The sequence below is a fragment of the Corylus avellana genome, chromosome ca5 (genome assembly GCF_901000735.1).
Source record: "Corylus avellana chromosome ca5, CavTom2PMs-1.0".
Classification (NCBI taxonomy): Eukaryota; Viridiplantae; Streptophyta; class Magnoliopsida; order Fagales; family Betulaceae; genus Corylus; species Corylus avellana.
In genome coordinates, this window is record NC_081545.1 from 6,290,345 (window position 1) to 6,311,275 (window position 20,931).

Here is a 20,931-nt window from a genome sequence, read left to right on the forward strand (position 1 = left end):
CTTGGGTATGTTAATGTAAATGTGACTTTTTTTTTTTTTTTTTTTTGGGGGAATCTCGAACTCATATCAGGGCTCAATGCATATATGATGTTTTGGGGAACAGAATCTTGTCTAATGCTTTGGCTCCCTTTTAAAGTTGGAATAAGATCCATTAAAATCGGGAAGAGTCATTTTTATTTTGAATGCCCAACTAAAATAACAAGATGCGGCAGTTAATTTTGAAATGACCAAAGTTTTTAATTAGAGTTTAGTCAAATTTTTAAAATGTCCTAACTCTAAAAATAATTTCTCAAAAAAAATACCATGTTTGACTACAACTAAAGCATGCGGTGTGCCACTAGAGTGGATGCGACCACTCCCAATTAGCACCAATGGCGGTCGCACCACTCCCAATTAGCAATGTGGTGGCGGTGCAACCGAATAATGCTATGTACAACATTTTCATCGATCTCAAATTATTGACAAAATTACAGTTCAGGGTTGTTCTACTTTGATCTCAAATTACTTTTGTTCTACTTCGATCTCAAATTACTTTTTTAGTCGGGTTCGAAATCTTTGAAAAAAAGAAGGAAAAGAATAATAAGAAGTGCACCACCCAGACAAAACCGAAAGGGGATGAATTGAGTATCCAACCCAACCAGTTACCAGGTCTGATATCACATAGTTGGGCCTCATAACTTTTCGAATTGCTTGATTCTGTAGTCCATTCCACCCATCTTAAGCCCAATTCTAATTAGAATTGACACCCGTGTTTTAATAATGCCAACGCTGGAACTGGAGCACCATAGACCACTACTCTAAACTCTTAAGACAAAAGGAAAAATGGTGAATACTGATTAATGTAATGGAAATGAAGTTTTAATACCACTTTTTTTTTTTACACCAACTTTATAAAACATATATAAAAAGTGGTACGGAATGTATAATAACATCAAACTATGGCCCAAACAAAACACAAGTGTAACAACAATATCCCTAGCTCACTCTCATGATTCTTTGGCAAACAAAACAAAGCATCATATATATATATGCACAAACATTACCAATGCAAGAGTCGGAACACCTTAGAAAGCAAAAATCATGAGCCCAACAACAGAGACACACAACTCAAAGGATAACACAAAAAAAGTAGTAATGATGTCTTACTCTCTCCTTTACACAAAATGCAGCAACAAAGGCTTCACACTTAACATCATCACCCCCAGCTTTCTCAGCAACATATTGTTCAACCTTCATCTAACCTTTTCGTATTCCTTGATGTACTTGTCACTATGTTTTCTTTTCTTTTTACATCCCAAAAAAAAAAAAAAAAAAAAAAAGGGCAACCCAAAAAGCAAAAGAAGGAAATGGACAAGAAAGCGCCTGAAACTGTTACCAAAACCCTGAGAAGCCTCAAAACCGCCACCAAAAGAAAGCGACGGAGCGTGCGAACCACGCGCCACCTTGCTCGGTCAGGGATTGAAGAATCGCAACATCTGCAGAGAAGGGACGTCCCTGAGCTGCTCCAACGAGAAGACGCAGAAGCCATGGGAGTAGAGCACGTTCTGCGTCACGGGCGAGTTGACGAGCACTTGGAGGATCTGGCTCCTGGTCAGCTTTTCCAGGTAGCCGAAAACGCCGCCGTATGAGGTCTGGGCCGCAGGAAAGGCCCTGGAGGAGTGGGTAGGCATGGACTGTAGGGCCTTTAGCTGGGCCTGAAGGTACTTCACGTACTTGTGGGCCTCCTCGAGCATGGTGGACATGTCCATCTTGGTATCCCAAGGCATTAGCTTCTGGAGGCCCTGCATCTTCTCGCTCAGCTTCTGGCGCCGCCGCCGAGCCAGCTTGCTCTGCGGGATGACAACCGGACGGTTCAGGTAGTAGCAGCTCTGCACGATTGAGTCTAGGGTTTGGGGATCACTGAGTCGACTCGGGCTGGTCATTGAGTCGACTCGGGCACGTTTGGATGGTGACGCAGAAAGATATGCTTGGGCTTGGGAATGTTCGAGCGAGTGTAAATGAGGTAAGTGGAAGAAATGCGGTGAGAGTTTGAGATCAGCGGTTGGGTTGGTTAAGAAATTGAATGGCTGAGTCTGAGTCTGAATCGTTTCGGTGTTGAACTCGTTATGGAAGTGAAACGGTTCGGTTTTGGGGAGCTTGAGGTTGAGCTTGTGTTTCCCTGCGTCTTCGCCGGACTTGAGTTGTCCGACTCGGGGGCCCTCGTCGGAGGAGTTTTGACCGAGTTGGTTGCGGTACTTCAGAGCCGGAAAATCCTCGCTAAAGAAGGTGAATGGAAACGACGTCGGTGTGGTCGTACTGGTCGAGTTCTCCAGAAAACCAAGCGGAGGATCTCCGAATGCGTAGTCGCCGTATAACGGCATTAAGGTTTTCTCGGCCAGAAATGACTGAAAGCTCAGGCCGGAGAACATCGCGTCGATGCTAGACTCATTGTCGCTCTCACCGCCGGCGAAACTCGAATCAAACTCCCTCTCCATCACGAACAGAAAAAAGTAAAACACAGTATCTGACTCAGAGAGAGAGAGAGAGAGAGAGTGGGGGTGGTGACTGTATTTATAGCCTCTGATTCTCTCTCTCACACAGTCACACACAGTCCCTCTGTATCTTCGTGTTGGTTACGAGAAGAAGGAACGCGTGGTGAAAGGAGATTGGTGCAGAAGGTGGGCGGCTAGGACGTCGAGGTTGATAGGGCCGTACATAGGAGTACCTGACAGGCAGGTGTAGGTCATGGATGATTTTTGTCGACCTTTTGTCTGCTTCTCAGTTTTCCGTTTATTTCAGGTCACCGGGCGGGCAATCCAAAAATTGTTTTCTGGCGGTTCCTTGGTGGAGGCCGTTAGATGGAAGCGGTGGGGGTGAATGGACGGCTGAGATTGGCTTGGAATCTTTTGGGTACGGGGACGGTTGTTTTAACGAAAGCTGCCGTCATTAATATTTGTTGGTGCGTGAAATCGACATGAGGCTTCGAATTGACGGTTATGCCCTATAATGAGTGAATTCTGGCCCTTCTGGGGTTGGCTCTATAATGGAGGGAAGGAGGGAGTATTTGGGAATTTAGCAGAGAGGCAACAGAGAATGTAGGGCGTGTATTGACACCTGCCAGAGGTACTGTTCGATTGGCTGGCACAGTTGAAAAGACAGTGCTGCCCCTATTGATGAGATCAAACTGAGGAGACCAAAAAAAAACAAAGCTGGTTTGATTATCAGCGAAGCAAAGCATATTCAGTGTAGGTTACATTTAATTGTTTAGTTAAACTGAGAAACACAAGCGCAAAGAAAGTTAAGGAGATGAAGAACCCACAACTACTGCCACGGTTGCCTCTGATTTCGCCAACAGAAGGCGTTTTGCTATAGAACAAGCAACAAGCACACTAGTGCAAAAGCCGTTGCACGTTAGCAAAATGCATTCGTTTCCTTGCTGGGCGAGATCGGGCTGGATTGAGCTTGAAAGGAATAGACAGGCATAGGATTAATAGTGCACGCAGACCCCTTTGCTCATGCATATGATATTCATAGTGATTGCAACGTTTATCAGCAATGTAACATGGAAGAGGAAAACATTTTACCAGAAAACCATATTCTCAAATTAAAATTTAACAGCAAGAAATTCAATCGAACAATTCCATTCATGGAGGCCTATCAACACCAGGAAACCAAGTATTTAACAATTGAACAAAATTTTCCTCCAAACTGGGTTGGAAGAACTTCTTCCAATTCAGTCTATAAAAATGACATGTATCATTTGAACATGTAAAATGTACATATTTTTTCAATAACAGAAACAAAATTGGAATAACTAATATTAAAAACTCATGTGCATCTTATATGTTATTAAAAAAATAGACACATGTCATTTTTATAGACTGAGTTAAAAAAAGTTCTTCCAACCTAATTTGAAAAAAAACTCTGCCCTTAACAAAATCTTGTATCACAATTACCATGAGAACCAAAACTCTTCCCATTATGAATGATCAGCAAAAATAAGACTTTACAATTACAGCAAGTCAGAAATCTTGGTTTGGTTACATAAGATTTAGGTTCTATCAAAATAAATTATAGTGATTGCATTGGAAGAGCGTGCGGGGCTCTTACCCATCCAGCTTATTTCTAATAGTTCTGACAAACATAAGCAAGATTAGAATTAGAAGGTAAATGTCAAAATATGCTCCTAAACTATGAACAAGACATGAGAATGATGAAAATACAGCTCATTCGTCTTGTTCTGTGAAAATTACAAGCCTTACTGTGAGAGGAAAGAAAGGCACAAAAGAATTTTGACACGGGGAACCAAAAAAATAATTAACACCCAATTCCTTGGACTTTTTTCTTCTTTGCACTTCTTTTTTTTTTTTTCCTTAAATTAGAGAGAAAAGCAATGCTAATTTTCTTTTTTCTGAGAAAAACAAATGCTACTCACTACCAGATAACGAATTACAAATTACAATGGTAAGAAAAACTGTACACAAGAATGAGGAGAAAAAGCAGTACAAAACGAATGATGCTTTGGAATGATTACAACTCCCCCATTAAAGGGGGCAGCTGTGAACTAAAATTGACAAATCAATCCAAAGCAATTAACAAAGACTTGGCTAATGATTCCTGCTGCTTCCCCAATCTCTGCAATAGTTCACCGATCCCACATGGCCTGAAATATGGCAGGTCTGTGTTTCAGCCAATGCACCATCTCTTTGTCCAGCGGAGTATTTTTTCGAACAGCATCAAACGTCGGGCTGCCAAAAACTTTCGGAGAGGTTTTGAATGACCATATTCGATCCTTGGGCCATGGTCTTTGGGACTGCTTCTCCTGGAAAACATTTAAGATGCAACGGATAAGCAAATAAAGCAAAGCTAAAAGAAAAACATTCAAAATTCAGTAACATGTTAGGTAGTTTCCATACATCGCAATGGTTAGTCCACCACAACCTTAGTAGTCCCTTCAAGTTCATTAAATGGGAAACCTGAGGGAGATTTAAGACTAGGGGCAATTTTACTACAACCACTGGCCCTTATGAAACCAATGTTACAACTGCTTGTCGTTAAAAGTAGCAGTTTTCACGTATGTTAAATTTATTGATTATCTGTAAGACCTCCCCATGACTATGTTTGCAGTGGGGATAAATTAGGTAGGCTTCATGTTAGCTAACTTTGATGATTTAGCAAGAGACTTATGTGAACCGAACCAGTATAAAAATTAATATTAAGGTTCCGTTTGTTTCGACGTAAAATGTTTTCCGCTGAAAAATATTTTCAACAAAATCACTTCCTATGAAATACTTTTTGGCGTTTTGCTTGTACGGAAAATTAGCAACAGCGTAAAATGGTCAACAACTTCTAGCAACCTCCAGCGGAGGTCTTAACGGTTTGATAAGGAAAAACTAAAACTCGAAAAATAGTTTACGAAATTTAAAAACAGAAACCATTTTCTAAAACTAAAAAGCTTTTTTGGTCAAACCAAACTTATTTTCAGTCACACCAAACACTGAAAAATACGGAAAACATTTTGCAAACAATATTTTACTCTGAAACAAATAGAGCCTAAATAATACATGTTAATTTGAAATAAATATTTATGCATCCAACAGAGCTGTCCATACAAGAATCTGGATAAGTCAACAAAAATGAAAAACAAACAAGAGTTCATAAAACTATCTTATAGGGGCCATCCTAAATTAAGCCACATGACCAAAAGTACCTATTCATAACTCTACATATCAAGATGTGGAAAAGGGCAATCTGTAAGAAAAAATGACTACAATTTCATATCTACACCAGAATATATGGTATGCAAACAAAACCAACCAAAAACGTCAAATCACCAAGGAGCTCTTTTAAGCAGGTATTTTCATAGCATTAACTATTCTGCTAAAAGAGTCCAACAGCCCTCACAATGCCTAAGACGCAAACATGGAGATTGGAAGTGTTGCTTACAGAGTGTTTTGGATGGGCCAGGTCAGGGTAATGGTCATATATCTAGTAATTTAATGAACACAAGAACATAAACGTAATATAAGCTTATTAAACTCACCATTCTTGTCAGCATAAACCTCACAGTCCTTGGGCCATAAACACGATGCCGTGATGGTCTCTGAACCTTTGCATAGAAGGAACCAATCTCAGGTAACAACAAACAACCCCTACTCGCTCTAGCCAGGCTACAATCTGGCTCAGCACTGGTCTGGTTATGCCAAAAAATCAGCTGCCCTAGACAATAATTCTCACCATAGGTCTTGCAATACTCCTGAAAACCTGCCCCCAATTTATCAATGTACTTAGGGCCCAAGTCAAGTGGACTAATGTAAACTGGTGGAGAAGTTACAGAATTATATTCCTGCATTTAAAAATGAAATTTGCTTTAGATCAAAGGAACTACACATGATAGAGTTAGCAGACAGATTCCAGGAGTTACTGTAGCTGTAAGACATACCCGTATTCTAAAGAAGCACTTTGTGTAAGCATAAATATGGATCAAGTCAGCTGCAGCATCATGCCGAGACTTGTAGGTACATGGAAGATTTCTGACCTCATCCCTCAACCTTTCAAGCGAAGAACACCCCGTAAGACTACTATGTTTCAACAGTTAAAACATCATAGTTCAAAAAGTACTGAAACAAAATCCAAGAAGTGCACACTACTCACCATAACAAAGATTTCTGAAGTTCTTTCTGGATGTCATCAGAACCCGATGGATCATGAGCGTGGATCTTGGACTTGAGATCATTTAACATAACTTCTTCCACATGAGGAGCCGTGCATTGGAGAAGCTCCTCAACAAATGATCCCTCTCCCTTCCAAAGAAAGGAAACAAGGGCTTCAGGACTCAGCTTCTCTAGAGGAGGTGGTGCTTGCTTCGGATCACCAAAAATGCTTCTCATAACATACCTCACCTGTAAATAGAACTCAAGAGATAAACATTTTCACAAAGCTAGGAAAGCAGAAAATTTTCTGTTTACAACAGAGATCTAGACTAAAAACACCAAGACATCATTAGACACAAGTTGAAAGATCAGGAGTAAAGATCCTAACAAAGAGATTAACTTAAAAGATCCAAAGTAATTGAATGATACAAAGGTTTAGATAACTTTGGCCTCAGATTCTTGATTATAGACCCCAGACTAGCAGGATCAATATCATCTTATCATATAACTATATGGTTCAGAGAATCACCAAAGCCAGGCCCATCACAACAAAATAGTCTCATGTGTCCTGACACTGGTTTTAGTAAAGAAATAAAGATGGAAGCTGGAAAGAAGAACTGGCAAGCTCCTTAACATAACAAAATTTGAGAAGCTAGTCACCTTGTCAAGAGTAACAGCCAAATTCTGAAGCCTTTGATTGTACACACCCTCAGCCTGTGTCACCAGAAAAAAGATATTATCCACAAGGAAAGTGCAAGCCTGCTCAAACATATGCATGCGTGCACATACACAATAAGAGAGAAGTAGGACAATCAACAACTCACCTGAACCTCAGCATCACTCCTCTCAACTTCAAGACAAATATCTGAAAAATATTTCCTTTTTTCCTCCAAATTATGCTTTAGAATCTCCGCAGGTAGCTTCGTTCTTTCAAAATTTATAAACCTCACCTTCACCCAAAATGGAAAAGTCAGGAAAAACAAAAGGATGACTAAATTACTATCAGAAAAGGTTAATTCCAGAACAAAAATCAGGGGGGACAGCAAAAGAACATACCAAGCGAGCCGAATAGGCTACCAACCAATCAGGTAGCCCACCAAGCAAACAACTGCCTAAACCGGCCCTCCCCAAGTCGAGGTAATCCTCTTCAGATACTGAATTTACTTCGCAAGCTTCTAGCATTAAGTGGTAACGGTCCAGAATTCCATGCCACTCCTCAAGTACCTGATGGATGGATAATATAAGCTACTTAACAGAAACTACCGCAACTTTGAGATCCAAGGTAGAAAAGGACCAATAAAATTCCACTGGCTGCAACAGCCTCAAGAATACAAAATTAATAATTACTTCACTGAGAAAATCAAAATCCCAATCAGGCTTGCCTTCTACAGTGACCAGAAAGAATTCCGATAAGAATGTTAATCCAACATGATAAGGATGTTTAGTCAAAGCCAACTTAACAGCCTTGAAGCCTGATCAGACTTTGTTCATGATTTTATTTTGCTTTTAGTTTTCAACATGGATAGTCAAGAAAATTGCCTTCAAGCCAGTACCTTTTGGAAAGCCCCTTCACCTGTCAGATTCAGGTAGCTGCCCCGGCAAACTTGACTCCCACACAAACAAACTGACACTTCATATTCTTCTTTACTCTAGCAAAATGAACAGACATTAATCAGTAGTTATGAAACATGTATAGTATCCTCCAAACAGACAGAAGGCCAACAGGGAAAAGAGACACACCTCTGTGACAGAATTATAATCGAATGTGATCTCCTCGCCATATTGAATTTTACGTACAGTATAAATTCCAATTTGGTAATGACCACCTACAGCAGTAACTCTGCATTCAAGGATAAAATTATAGGATGGTCAAAAGTTGGTTTCACTTACAAAATCACATCCAAGCAATACGATATCTGGGAAGAGGGTAAATGAGAGAATGCTCACGTGTTTCTCCATATTAAAAGATTAAAAAAAAAAAAAAAAAGAAGTAACGAACAATATATCCTAGAACTTCAATATCATTCCCACCACTTATTAAGAATTCATAGTAACTAATATAAACAAGAATATGTCACTTATCAAAAAAGTAATTCATATAGCTGTAATAAGTAACAAAAAATGCAACACACTTTGAAAACAGTCCACTTTTTTTTTTTTTTGGATAATTAGACAAGGTAAATAAAATTTAAGATGCTAATTCCTCGTATATGAGGTAAAAGATTTTAATGTGGAATGTTAGAAAAGAAGGTTAGTTAGAATGATATCGATATTGTTAGCAACGTAATCCATTACTTTTTAATGTGGTGCATTTAGAGAGAAATGAACACTCGAAGCTTCAATGGTTGTGAAAGAACGAGCTCAGATCTATAGATTTATTTTTTCTTAAATCCCTATTTGAGTGGATCTCAGCTAATTCCCTTCTCCATGTCTCTAGCTTTGCAGACTTTTGTAATCTGTTTTCTCATTCTTGATTTGCTAAGTCTTTTTCTCCCCCTTGCACTTTTAATGAACTTCCTTTATATATATATATATATATAAGATATGAGATCACTTCATTCTATTGCATTCTATACTACTCTCCATTCAAAATTCCAAAATGTACGAAAGGCAGGTCATAAGTAGCAAAGTCTTTCATACTGTATCTATACCATTATCAAGTGGCTTATGAATCTGAGGTAGGATATAAACAGGAAAAAGAGAAAGACAAACAAGGCTCACTTTGCTTCACAATTAGGCCGGCATGAGTGACATATTCGACTTGCATAGTTCGCCTTATGCATAGCATCAACAACAACCAAATCATACCCATCAGCATCACCCTGCCAGGTTATAATGCACGACCAGATGAAAATGTCAGCAATGCAAGGAGAAATGGAGAAAGCGTTAAAAGCCTACAGCACAAGGCTTGTTAAATTGAAGAAAACCTTTGGCCTTTCAAGATAGATGTTGTAAAATTCTGGAGCTGGATCTTTATTATTTTTCTGCAAAGATCGTATCCCATCTTGCTTCTCGAACCATTTCCAAACGGGATAAACCTACAAAAATTATTTTTAAGAGTGGGGGAGGTTCAACATCATAAACCTTCAAAGGACTTTCTCATGGCTAGAAAATGGATTGCACAAACAATTGTTGTCATACCTCTCCCAAAAACTCCACGACAAAATCTTCTTCTCCAAAACCGCCTTCTTTGTTGCAAACAACACCAAGCCCCTGATGAACACAACCAAACAGAAAGTAACAGAATAAGAGACTCAGCATAGTAACAAGTCAGAGTAGTAAAATGATGTACCATGCTCATGCAGTATAATGATGATGCATACATACCTTTCTGTAACCAACATATTTGTCATCAGGACGACTACCTATGGCCTTCAAAACACCCTGACACATTTTCAAAGTTCGTATGTCACAATCCTCCTCAGCAGATTTTTCTATTTCTTCTAATACAGGCTGCAACGGATAAATCATAGGAGTGTTTCCAGACCCAGTGAAGTGCCTAACTTGCTTATTCAAAGTGCGAAGGAGCACATCTTCAATAAACAAATGCTTATCAAGTGGAGACCAATCCAATTCTTCCGGCATGGAATCAAGCAAAAGATTGTGAGTATAGGGATCAATTCCATAAACCTCTTGCTCTAAAACCTCAACTCCAAGCTGTTTCCTAGGTTTATAGTCCTTGACTTCAGGAAGCTCCATATCTGACTCCTCGGTGCCACTTCTCTGTGCTTGAAGCTTCTCAGCATAGTCCTCTGGTAAAGATACACGCATCTTTCGTTGCACATCCTCCTCATCCGCAACAGTAACGTATTGATCAATGACTTCATATTTTCTAGTAACAGGAGGAACCAGGCTTGCTTTTGTCATGCGAGCACCCCACTCACGATCATCAGTCCTAGAATCCAAACCCTCATCTGGTGTAAAGCGTCCATCTCTTCTGGACTCCGCGGTTCGAACTTCTAACCGGACATCCAAGTCACTTTCTGTATCTGAGGCTGTACTCTCACTATCACTCTTTCCATCTTCAGAAGACCTGTCATGCTCATCAGATGTTTCACTCTCTGAGTCCATAGATATTTTATTCAATTTGGATAAACGCCTTCTGATTTCTCGATCAGATGCATAGTCTACATAATCCAAACCACCATTTGCAAAGCTAGAGCCATTACTCCTATTCAAGTACTTTCTTTCAGTCAAAGATTTATTGGGCTTCTTCTTATACTTCGAAGCAGAAGGTGAATCATCTTCCCATGGCTTCATCATCTCATCCCTTTCATAAGACGACTTAGAACTCTCTTCCAAACGAGTGGCAAGTTGAATAAATAATGGAATAATGTGATTCATGTCTCCAGCTTCACCCCGATGCTTTGCTCTACAGACAGAAATAATTACCCAATTAAGTGAAAATTTAAGAAAAAAGAGAAAAGGAAACATTGTTGCATGAGTCGCACTCAGCATATAAAGACCTGACCGCAAAAATACTGCAGAGACAGAAACACAGATGCAACAGCAAGAACATTAGTTAATTTGACATCAATGTTAATGTCGATTGAGACAATTTTATGTTGCCTAACTTGCACAAAGAAATAAAATACACTAAAATACGGTATCCCAAACTTACAGAAAAACCCTGAGTGATGACAACTTTAGAAGACTTGGTTCGCAAATTAAGGGTGAGAACCAAAAAAGAAAAAAATCCTACTGCTTAACCAGTAATAAGTTAACCCATCATACTTTAACCTAAAGAGCTGCTAACCCCTTGTTAATAAAAGCCCTTTTGATTGTGATATTTAAAGGTATTTGATCATTCATTGTTATTTTATGAAGCACAAAATACAGGCCTGAAAACTCTTACTTTATTGCATCTCTGCACATTCGACTGATATCCTCCTTGACAGAGCTCAATCCATGGCCAATGTAATAACCCTTTTTAATTCTGTCTTCAATTTCTGCAACCTGGTCAACAAAAAGAACAAGATATAAGAGACTATGAACATATATAATAGAGAAACTTTTTTTTTATGACGACATGCAGAATCAAGGACTAGCTATACCTTGGGCACAAAAAAATCAAAGTTATTCTCCTTCATGATGTCTTTAAGACCTGAAAGAAGGAATTCCTCCATTCTCTTATAGCTATTCTCAGATTTCTTGATGGCCCACCGCCTCATTCGGGCATCCCTAGATAGAATGGATGAGGACCTTCTAGCATCAAATAGTTTTGATCTTTTGTATAAGCTTCGACGGAATAACTGATTCGCTGAGTCTCTTTTATCGACACTATTAAAATAGTCCTTTAGTTCACCAAAATCATCAATATCACAGCCTCGACCCTTTTTGGAACTTGATGAAGTTTTCTCAGTAATCTGTTTAAGACTCCTTATTTTAGACTTGACCCAGTTCATGTTTGCAAATTTGCGAGCCAATTCATCAAACTGGCCACAACCTCTGATGTCTATAGAAGATATACAAGGAAATGAATGAAGAATCTCTTCAAGTGTTACTGAGGTAATGTTTGTGCAACCCTTTAGAACCATCGAATTTATCTTTTCTTCGCTATAACCATTCTGTAAGCAAACAATTACATTAGGCCAAGATAAAAGAGAAACGAAATTGTGATATCCTAGAATGCCAAACAAAGGAAACCTACCATGATGTTCAAGAGTATGGAGTCGGTGCAGTTAGGACCCAAAGATGATAGGTCAATCTGTTTTGAAATGTCCTTGTAAAAACCAACGGCAGCTCTCCAGTGTTTACATGTCAAAGAAACAAAGGCAAGGGATTTCATGTCTAATCTCAGAAAATGAAAAACTCGAGCAAGCACATGACCATCCAATAAACCCCAGCTTCCCATTTCAGTTTCAGAATTTGCACCCTCCTTTCTGTAGAAAGTAGCATCACCACATAGATCATCAAACGTGGACTCATCTTTTTGAATTGTCTGTGTGTCCTCTTCTATTTCGTAGTCTTCTTCAATATCGTCAAGCAGCAGCCGGGCTCTCTTGGAAGCACGTGCATCACCTTCTGTAGTTAACAAGCCCCCACCAATCCCAAAAATATATAATGGATTAACAAAAAGAAAAAGGAGTAACAAGTACCTAGCTAGTAGTAGCAAGAAAAAAACTGCATCAAAGAGGATGATATTCATGAATCAATTGAAGGCAGAGAGGCCTTGTCTGTTAAACTACATCACATTCCCACACGTCACTTTATTTTTTCAAAAAAATCAACATCAAAACATTCTCACTTTAATATCCCATCATTCACTTTTTATATCACATCATTTACCTTTTATTACTATTCAAATAAAAAAATCACTACAAAAGAAAATTTTTCCACTTTCCAATACCACTTTTTCACTTTCCTATATCAATCATTATTTTCTTTTTTAATTTTTTAAACTATGAACAGTGCGGTGTAATGTTGTTTGCTAAACGGCACCCATGAAATTAGAAAATATACATACACGCAGCTAGCACATGCATAAAATAAAGAAGACAAAAAAACCCAAAGGGGCCAGCTATGCCTTTTGGTGCAGGATCTCTATTATTGGAAAATTGATGGCAATGCATTTAAGGATAGAAAAATAGATGCATGCATAAAAAAGTTTGACATAGAGCCGCATGCATATGAGACCTGAGAAAACCACAAAAATACCTTGCACAAATATCAGAAATGACTTCCTTTATGTCTAGTGGCTACAAGTAAGGGGTTGCGGATGAACTATTACCAAAAACATATCCTAGCTGAAGACTGAACAGCAGGTCCTTTACTAGAACTCTGCCAGTATGAGATGAAAATAAAAGAAAGATACCTGGTACCTCATCCTGGAATAACTAAATCCGCTTTTTCAATAAACAAAATCCAGGATACCAATGGAAATTTAAAAGATTAACCATACCTGATTTACGGTATATGTGCTTCTCCATCTCCTTCTTTGGCTGTTTAGCGTTGATCCATGGATCTAAGACTTCATTTATGGCTGCGGCAAACTCACGGCTTTTATATGATTTCATTACCAATTCATGTAGCTTCCCACGTGTATAACCGATGAATTGAGGATGCAGGTCATGAGAAAATTTTGGTTTTGTTCTAGGATCACCAAGGGCAGAAGCTTGAGATTGTGAAACAGTTCTTGAAGAATCACCAGCGGAATCGTTCTCCTGTTCACTCTTGACAGTGGCTTCAGAGGTCTCTCCAGCAGAGGCAACTGGAACCCAAATTTTATCAGATTTTCTGAAAACACTTATATGTTTTTGAATAATACCTTGATCTACTAAGACATGCAGCTGTGGAAATGATGAAGGCCCTTGCTCATGCCCAGAACCATCAAGGTAGTACCAATCACCCAAATGCAATTGCAAGTCATCAACTGTGCAAAGATGATCTTTTGGAGCGTTGATAGATGTCATGTACTTCCAGGAGTCTTGTGAACCTTGATCATTAACACTTTTTGACTGAGAATCGCCTTCTACCGATGATCTCTTGCCATCACTACTTGAAGAGTAGTGCCGAGAAGACCTAGAAGAATACCTCTCCTTTCCTCGGACTTTCATGCGGGGATCAGAAACGAATGAACCATGGTCCTTGACCACACATGCATTTATCCTGACCACTGGAAGCATAGTTCCTTTCACTCCCCTTGCAACAGCAGGCTTACTTTGAAGTGATCTGCTCATACTGCAATCAATCCTTTCATCTGATAAAGAGAAGGCCCAAGGAGGGAGATCAAGCCTCCTGCTATGGGAAGGAAAATACAAGTCATCTTTTTGATGCCACCGAGGGTCCTCATGCCCAGACTTTGGCATCTGGCATATCGGGAAGCCATCATTGAGAACAAGCTTCTTTCTGAAAGATCTATCTTGGGCAGCATCATCATTCCTCTTCCAGTCCCCACCCTTGCATGACCATCGGCCAGAAAACCAGTCACCAAATTCTCCACAGGCAAAAACATGATCCTTTTCGGAGGCTACAATTAAAGCTTCTTTTGATTTAATGTCAGAAATTCTGGACAATTCGTCGGTTTTCTGATCAGAATGTTCGCTGATGTGAGTCTGACACCACGGGAAACCTGTACCTGGCCCGGAATAAACTTTTGTCATGAGATGCATATCTTGACATGCATATGTAGATTGGATATGTGCATTTAATGCAGTTATTAAGACTTGTTCAGAGAATATTTCAACCATATGGATGTACAAAATTCGTAACATACATATAATGTCTAAATCAACTTTTCACATTCTTATGTGCACAACTGCAACGATAAAACAACAATTCACATGCAGATTTTTTTTTCTTGTTCTTTTTTTTTTTCTTTTGGGTGGGGGTGCGGGCCTTAGTACAAGGCAACAGAAATAGAATTGACACCTCGCCTTCTACTCTGCTTGCAAAGCCTATATTAGGTTAGGGTCCATACTGTCTTCATATTAAAAGTGGGGGAAACTGACTTCTTGGGAAAGAGGGGGGAGGGGACCGGACAGACAATATCAACTAGTCCAACTAAATAAATATAAAGGCTCCATTTGTTAATGATTCTAGGAGGGTGCTTTTTTTTAAAAGAAAAAAAAAAATGCTTTGATGTGATATAAATATGAAAACAATTTTGAGCATTTTGTATTTTAGTTTATTTGTTAGTGTTTTTGTTCTGAAAAGAGAAAACAAAAAAGAGAAGGAAAAAGCTTTAACAAACAAAGCCAATTATTTTGGCACGACCAGAAGTTATTTCACCTTTTTGATAAGTAAATGAATTAAATTATATTATATTATCTAGCATTTTATGTATAATCTATAGAGAGTTGTTTACGTGCTTTAAACTTTACTTCATGGTAAACATACCTGAATCCAAAAATGGTTAAATTATATTATCCAGCATATTACGGAAAACCTATTGAGAGCTGCTTAAGTGCTTCTAGCTTTACAGTAGAGCAAACATACCCCTCCTCTACTAAAGTATTACATCTAAGCCATTGATTACTAAAATACATTTTTCTTTCTGGGCCATTACAAAAAAAAAAAACAAAAAAAAAAAAAGACAGAAGCTTGTTTTTTCTGGAGTAAAATAAATAAATACATAAGTGAAGAACTGTGGTTCAAGGACAGATAGACCCCTCTCCTTTTTACTTAAATAAATAAATAAATATATATATATATATATATATATATAAACGCTCAGATTTTTAGCCAAAATAGAGAAAAACACAAGAACAAATGAAAGTAATTCCAGAGATAGTCTACCTTCAGAATTTCCCCACCCTTGCCATTCTGCATGTTCAAACTTCATTTGCAGAACTTCTGCAAGATGAAAAAATTCCACAAACATGGGAAGTAAAAAATCTAGAAAAGAAAAAAAGCAAGAAATAGGACCAAATTCTTAAGAACGTATTCGGTACTGATTAGAATTAAAGTAATTTCCAGACAAACTAATACCTGCAACAGTCTCAAGTTCCTTGCCAGGAATAACAGGAAAGCCCTCTAACAGAGCCCCAACCCTTGCATCAATGTGGGGATCCTTTGAAGGCTCGAAAACAGCTGCAGTGTCATCTGTGCGAACCACTGGCTCAGACAAAGTGACAGATATTTCCTCGCCACTCTGAGGACCAGATTGCCTAGCATCTCCTGTATCAGCCAAAAGATTGCCAGGAGCTTCTGGAGGCTTCACCAGCTGTGTTATGGTGTCTGACACAATGAATGGGAAACTCAGAGTCACCAAAGGAGAAGTTGCATTTTCAACAGTTACCCACCTATCAGTATCTACGTGCTTGATCAAGTGATCTGACATTAGAGCTCCTTCTTCCATAAGAGCTTTAAGATCGCATAATTTAGAAGGCCCGCACTCCGCCCCATAATAATCAAGGTAAAACCATTTCCCTGTAGACGAATCCACCACCATGGGAACATGTGGTGGGGTGTCACATATATCCATATCTTCTTCCATCGATGGCAGCTCCTCAGGAAGAGGGCCATCAACGTTAGAAGCTTCTTTGCAGTCAATGCTTGGACTCTGAGACTGCTCTTCTTTGCGAGGCTCAGAGTCAACATTTTTCTCAACAGATCCATTAATATTATGAACACTGCTTCTATCTTGAGACTCTTTGGCTGGATACTGCGAGTCTTCTCCATTAGAATCCCTCTGGATGAGCTTATCTTCTTGACCTTTACTACCAATCTGAGAGTTGCGCTTTTCACTTGTTCCACCTTTACGACTTGTTTCACGATAACTACTGGGCCTACTCCGATCAAGTGGAGACCGTTCCACATAGCTAGGTGTCCGATCCCTGCGATCATGGTTTCGAGATCGATCATGTGGGGACCGCTCTGCATGAGTGGGACTACGATTTCTATGATCATTGTGGCGATTCCGATCATATGGGGACCTTTCACGACCATATGGAGATCTCTCACGACCATATGGGGATCTTTCACGACCATGAGGAGATTTTTCACGACCATATGGTGACCTTTCCCGCCGGACAGGACTCCTGTCACGGTGATCATAATACCGGGCCCTGTCATGTGGGGACCGCTCAGAATGATTAGGACTACGACCATACCTGTCATAAACTACTCTTGAAGACAAAGAAGATTCATAATGCCTAGAGGAGTACTTGTCTGACGAAGGCATTTTTGAGGAGGCTAAATTCCTGTAAGACCTCTCCACAGAACGGCGTGAATAATGCTCCAAATGGGCAGTGCGGTTGTTGTCATCAGAAAGCCGCCGGCTTTTTGAACCTGCATAATCCCCATAATCTCCAAAATATTTGCGATCACTGCTATCTGAATCAGCACCATACCGCTTCAACCGGTTAGCAGAAGAGTAATCCCTCCCATGGTTCTTCCCATTGCTGTAATCATTCCTATATAAACCTTCTTCGTCCACAATTTTCGAACTGATCCTTATATTCCTCTCCTGGCCACTCTCCCACCTGGTACCTTTACTAAGCTGACTTCCACTTCTGTTGAACTCTTTCCTCCGGAAAATATCATCACCCAAATACTTCCCAGAAGGTGGTGTACGCTCAAGCTCAGATTTATACCCCTTCTCCTTACCCGAATCATACCTGCGTGATTTACCGTAATTGTACTCATCCCTTGGCGCTTCCCCTTTATGCCATCTATTATCTGGAATGAACTCTCCCTTCTCAATCTCATCTTTTGTGCCTCTCCACGACCCAAATTCTCCTCTCTCAGGCTCTCCTCTCCTGGTCTTCTCCAGCACTATCTCGCCCTTCTCCACCTCCTCTTTCCTCCCTTTCCCATGAACAATTTCTCCCTTCTCCACCTCACTTCTCCTCCATTTCTCAACAATCTCTCCCTTCTCAATCTCACTTCTCCGTGACACATAATCTCCATTCAAAGTCCCCAACTCACCCTCTTCCACCTCATCCTTCTGCGCCTTCTCAGCACAAATTTCACCATTTTCAACTTCCTTGTTACTCTTCCTAACCCTATTCGCTCCCAGCTCACTCTTTTCGGACTCTACGTTCTTTGCCAATTGCTCCTTCTTCACCTTCATCTTCTTCTTTCTTTCGGTGTCAGCGAACTTAAGCGACTTGGAATTGAACCCATTGTTGTTGCTATTGCTGCCATTCTTACCTGCACTGCCATAAAGCGTCTTCTCTGGAATTGGAAACCTCTCCATATGATGCTGCTGCAAAGGCATGCATGCGACGCCTCCATCACCCATGGAAGTCCCCCCAATTCCTTTTTGGCCGAAACCTCGAAAACCCTAATCCTCCCCTTCCCCGGGGCTGTCGATGCTCATACTGCAATTCGCTTCAAAATTATCAAATCCTCGCTCCAATTCTGAACCCTAACGTCGACAAATTTCACAAAGAAACAAACCATAAATCAATAAATGTAGGGTTTCATTGAGAAAAATATCCACACGCAAAAAACCAAAAAAGTATAAAACCTCCAATCGAATACGCTTTTGTTAGAAAAACCCTAGGGTTTGGATTCCTTGAAATCAGGATAGCAAAATTGAGAAAAGAGAGAGAGAAAGCGAGAGAAAATTACCGAGAAAATTGAGGAGCTGACTTGAGCAGATCGGCGAGGGGATTCTTGGGAGCTGTGAATCTAACCGCTTGCGAAGAAAAACCTGACGAGCACAGATCGAGAGAGGCCAAGAAAATGGTCGCACAAATTTTCAATCTTTCTGAAAAAATCCCTCTCTCTTTCTTGTATCTCTCTCTCGCTGCGCTATATCTTTGTGTTTCGCTCTCGTTGTGTTCTTGGTCTGAAAGACGAAGCCTTCGTGTTAATTTTCTCTTTTTTTTTTCCTTTTCTTTTCGTTTTCTCTTTTTGGTTTTCCGTTTTTGCCCCTCCGTGTCTGTGAATTTTGTTGGAGGAACTGTGGATATTGGAAAAGACGCAGTTATCCCTGGAGTCATGTATAAGATGCGCCACAGAAGGGTGCTGTATATGGAAAGGTCAAGGGCTTTTGGGGGATACGGGGTCCGTAGACTCAGTACCAGGCAAACCCTAGCTCTATTTGTTTGGGGCTTGGCATTGACTCGGGTTGTTGACTCGGCCTTGAATTCTTCCGAGATTGGGATTGAGAGCACAATCTTATGTTATTATAGGCTAGAAAAAATTAAATTAAATTACTTATTTAAATCATATATTTTTATTCTATAATTATCTTAGTGTCAGTCACAACTAATTATTTAATCTGTTTTTGTAAAAATTAATTCAAAAATTATTTGGGATTGCCACGTAGCATTAACCATGTGAACTAATTATTATTATTATATAATAAAAATAGAGTATATAAAATTATTTAAAAATTAATATTGATTTAAAGAGTAATATTAAAAATTACATATTTATCTCACAAACAATCCCACAATGTTGAAGCGAAAATCCTAACAAACTTTTGAATCAATGATTTAAAAAAAAAAAAAAAAAAAAAATCAAGGGTTGATTGGAACTACCAGTTAAAATAATAAGATAGTTATAATATAAAAATATAATTTCTAATATTCCTTTAAATTTGAAAAATAAAAAAATAGACTCAAGTTTAATGTTGATATAAAAAATTATTAAATATTTTATTTTGAGTATTACGATAAACCACATCTTTATCACACATATATGACACAATGCTACTAATACGGTAGTCTTAACTTACTTTTGTATCAATCATAGACTCTTTGTTAAAAAAAAAGTAAAAAATAATAATTCATTGGGGTTACCACATGTTTTTCGAGAGACTCACTAAAAACGTGTTTTACTTCTTTTTTTTTTTTTTTTTGTTTAATTAAGGATAAATTTGTATTTTTATAAAAAAATTTAAAATAGTATAAAAGACATTTTATCTATTTGTCTTTGATTTAAGCTCAAACCTAAAAAGTGTAGGTAAGGTTAAAAGACGTTGAAATATGAGATAGCGAGATTGCAAATTTTAATCGCTCCGTGCTAACATTGTAAATAGATTGACATTTTGAGGAGAATAAACTGAAGTTTTTCTTAAGAAATTCAAGAACTAGTTTGAAATAATTATGGGATGGATAAAAGCAATTTTCAAATACAAAAAAATCGTAAAATTAGGAAAAGCTCAAACCGAAGCTCATCGACAAAAATACGGTGTCGAGTTGACTCGTATAGTCTACAGCGAGCGTGTACGTATTTTGCCACCACGATTGGGCCAAAGAAGTAATTTCACGGGATTGGGAGGGGTGTTATTGTCATTTGGAGTGAATGGAGGTTCCTTGTGGAGTTTTATAATGTATAGGAGGGAGATTTTGGTAAAAACGGGTCGTTTGGCGCTCAAGTTGAGCGAAATATTTTAGGAGGGTTGAAAAGGGAGGGATTTCCGATTTCCCAATTCTCAACTCCCAATGCACAGTGATTTTCTGCTGGACCAGGATCGCCACGGCGGCAACCCCCCAAATTGTTGGAAATTTCTCAATTGTTTCACCTAACTGAATTGTTATTCCAATAATAAATAAAAAAAATTTAAAAAAAAAAAGTTAGACGAAAAGACAAGAAATTTGGAAAAAATAAAAATAAATAAAGAATAAAAGAACCCAAAAATATTATTAGAGAACATTTTGTCTAAAATTTTTTTTTTTTAAAAAAAAAAAATTAAGAAAGAGTTTAATTGACAAGTCGAATCTTAATGAATAAACATCTTATTTAATATAAATCAAGAGACCAAAATCCAAATACGTTATACTGTTTTTGATTCCACTAGAGGACATACTCTTTATTAAAAAAAAATGGGTAAATTTCGTTAAAGACCCTCGAATTTTCAACCGTTTTAAAATATTCTGTTTAAACTTTAAAATTTTTTAAT

The 20,931-nt window shown here is 38.7% G+C and overlaps 1 protein-coding gene across 3 annotated transcripts; it reads right to left on the bottom strand.

The window, feature by feature from the left end:
- Positions 1 to 4,123: 4,123 nt before the first annotated feature.
- Positions 4,124 to 18,897, bottom strand: LOC132183274 (histone-lysine N-methyltransferase ATXR3). Of its 3 annotated transcripts, none has more exons than XM_059596674.1 (20): positions 18,651 to 18,897; positions 16,062 to 18,437; positions 15,870 to 15,926; positions 13,534 to 14,709; positions 12,283 to 12,656; positions 11,687 to 12,199; positions 11,488 to 11,588; positions 9,960 to 11,004; positions 9,774 to 9,845; positions 9,560 to 9,670; positions 9,354 to 9,454; positions 8,373 to 8,472; positions 8,186 to 8,281; positions 7,689 to 7,856; positions 7,457 to 7,582; positions 7,293 to 7,346; positions 6,634 to 6,881; positions 6,422 to 6,530; positions 6,023 to 6,325; positions 4,124 to 4,801 (listed from the first exon to the last, which is right to left on the bottom strand). In XM_059596674.1, exons 2-20 carry the CDS (start codon positions 18,316 to 18,318, stop codon positions 4,625 to 4,627), a joined length of 7,188 nt encoding a protein of 2,395 aa, XP_059452657.1. In that variant the 5' UTR covers positions 18,319 to 18,437; positions 18,651 to 18,897; the 3' UTR covers positions 4,124 to 4,624. The 3 variants fall into 3 exon arrangements, with proteins under 3 accessions (XP_059452657.1, XP_059452658.1, XP_059452656.1); XM_059596675.1 differs by having other exon boundaries at positions 13,534 to 14,703; positions 16,062 to 18,444; XM_059596673.1 differs by having other exon boundaries at positions 16,062 to 18,444.
- Between the last annotated feature and the right edge of the window lie 2,034 nt (positions 18,898 to 20,931).

What these genes read in the sequence shown, in the direction of transcription:
- LOC132183274 (XM_059596674.1), bottom strand. Translation starts at nt 18,318, where the DNA reads ATGGGTGATGGAGGCGTCGCATGCATGCCTTTGCAGCAGCATCATATG. An exon ending in AGGGTGGGGAAATTCTGAAG is followed by an intron (nt 14,710 to 15,869) that starts GTAGACTATCTC and finishes ATTCCGGGCCAG; the next exon opens with GTACAGGTTTCCCGTGGTGT. An exon ending in GCACATATACCGTAAATCAG is followed by an intron (nt 12,657 to 13,533) that starts GTATGGTTAATC and finishes TGTTAACTACAG; the next exon opens with AAGGTGATGCACGTGCTTCC.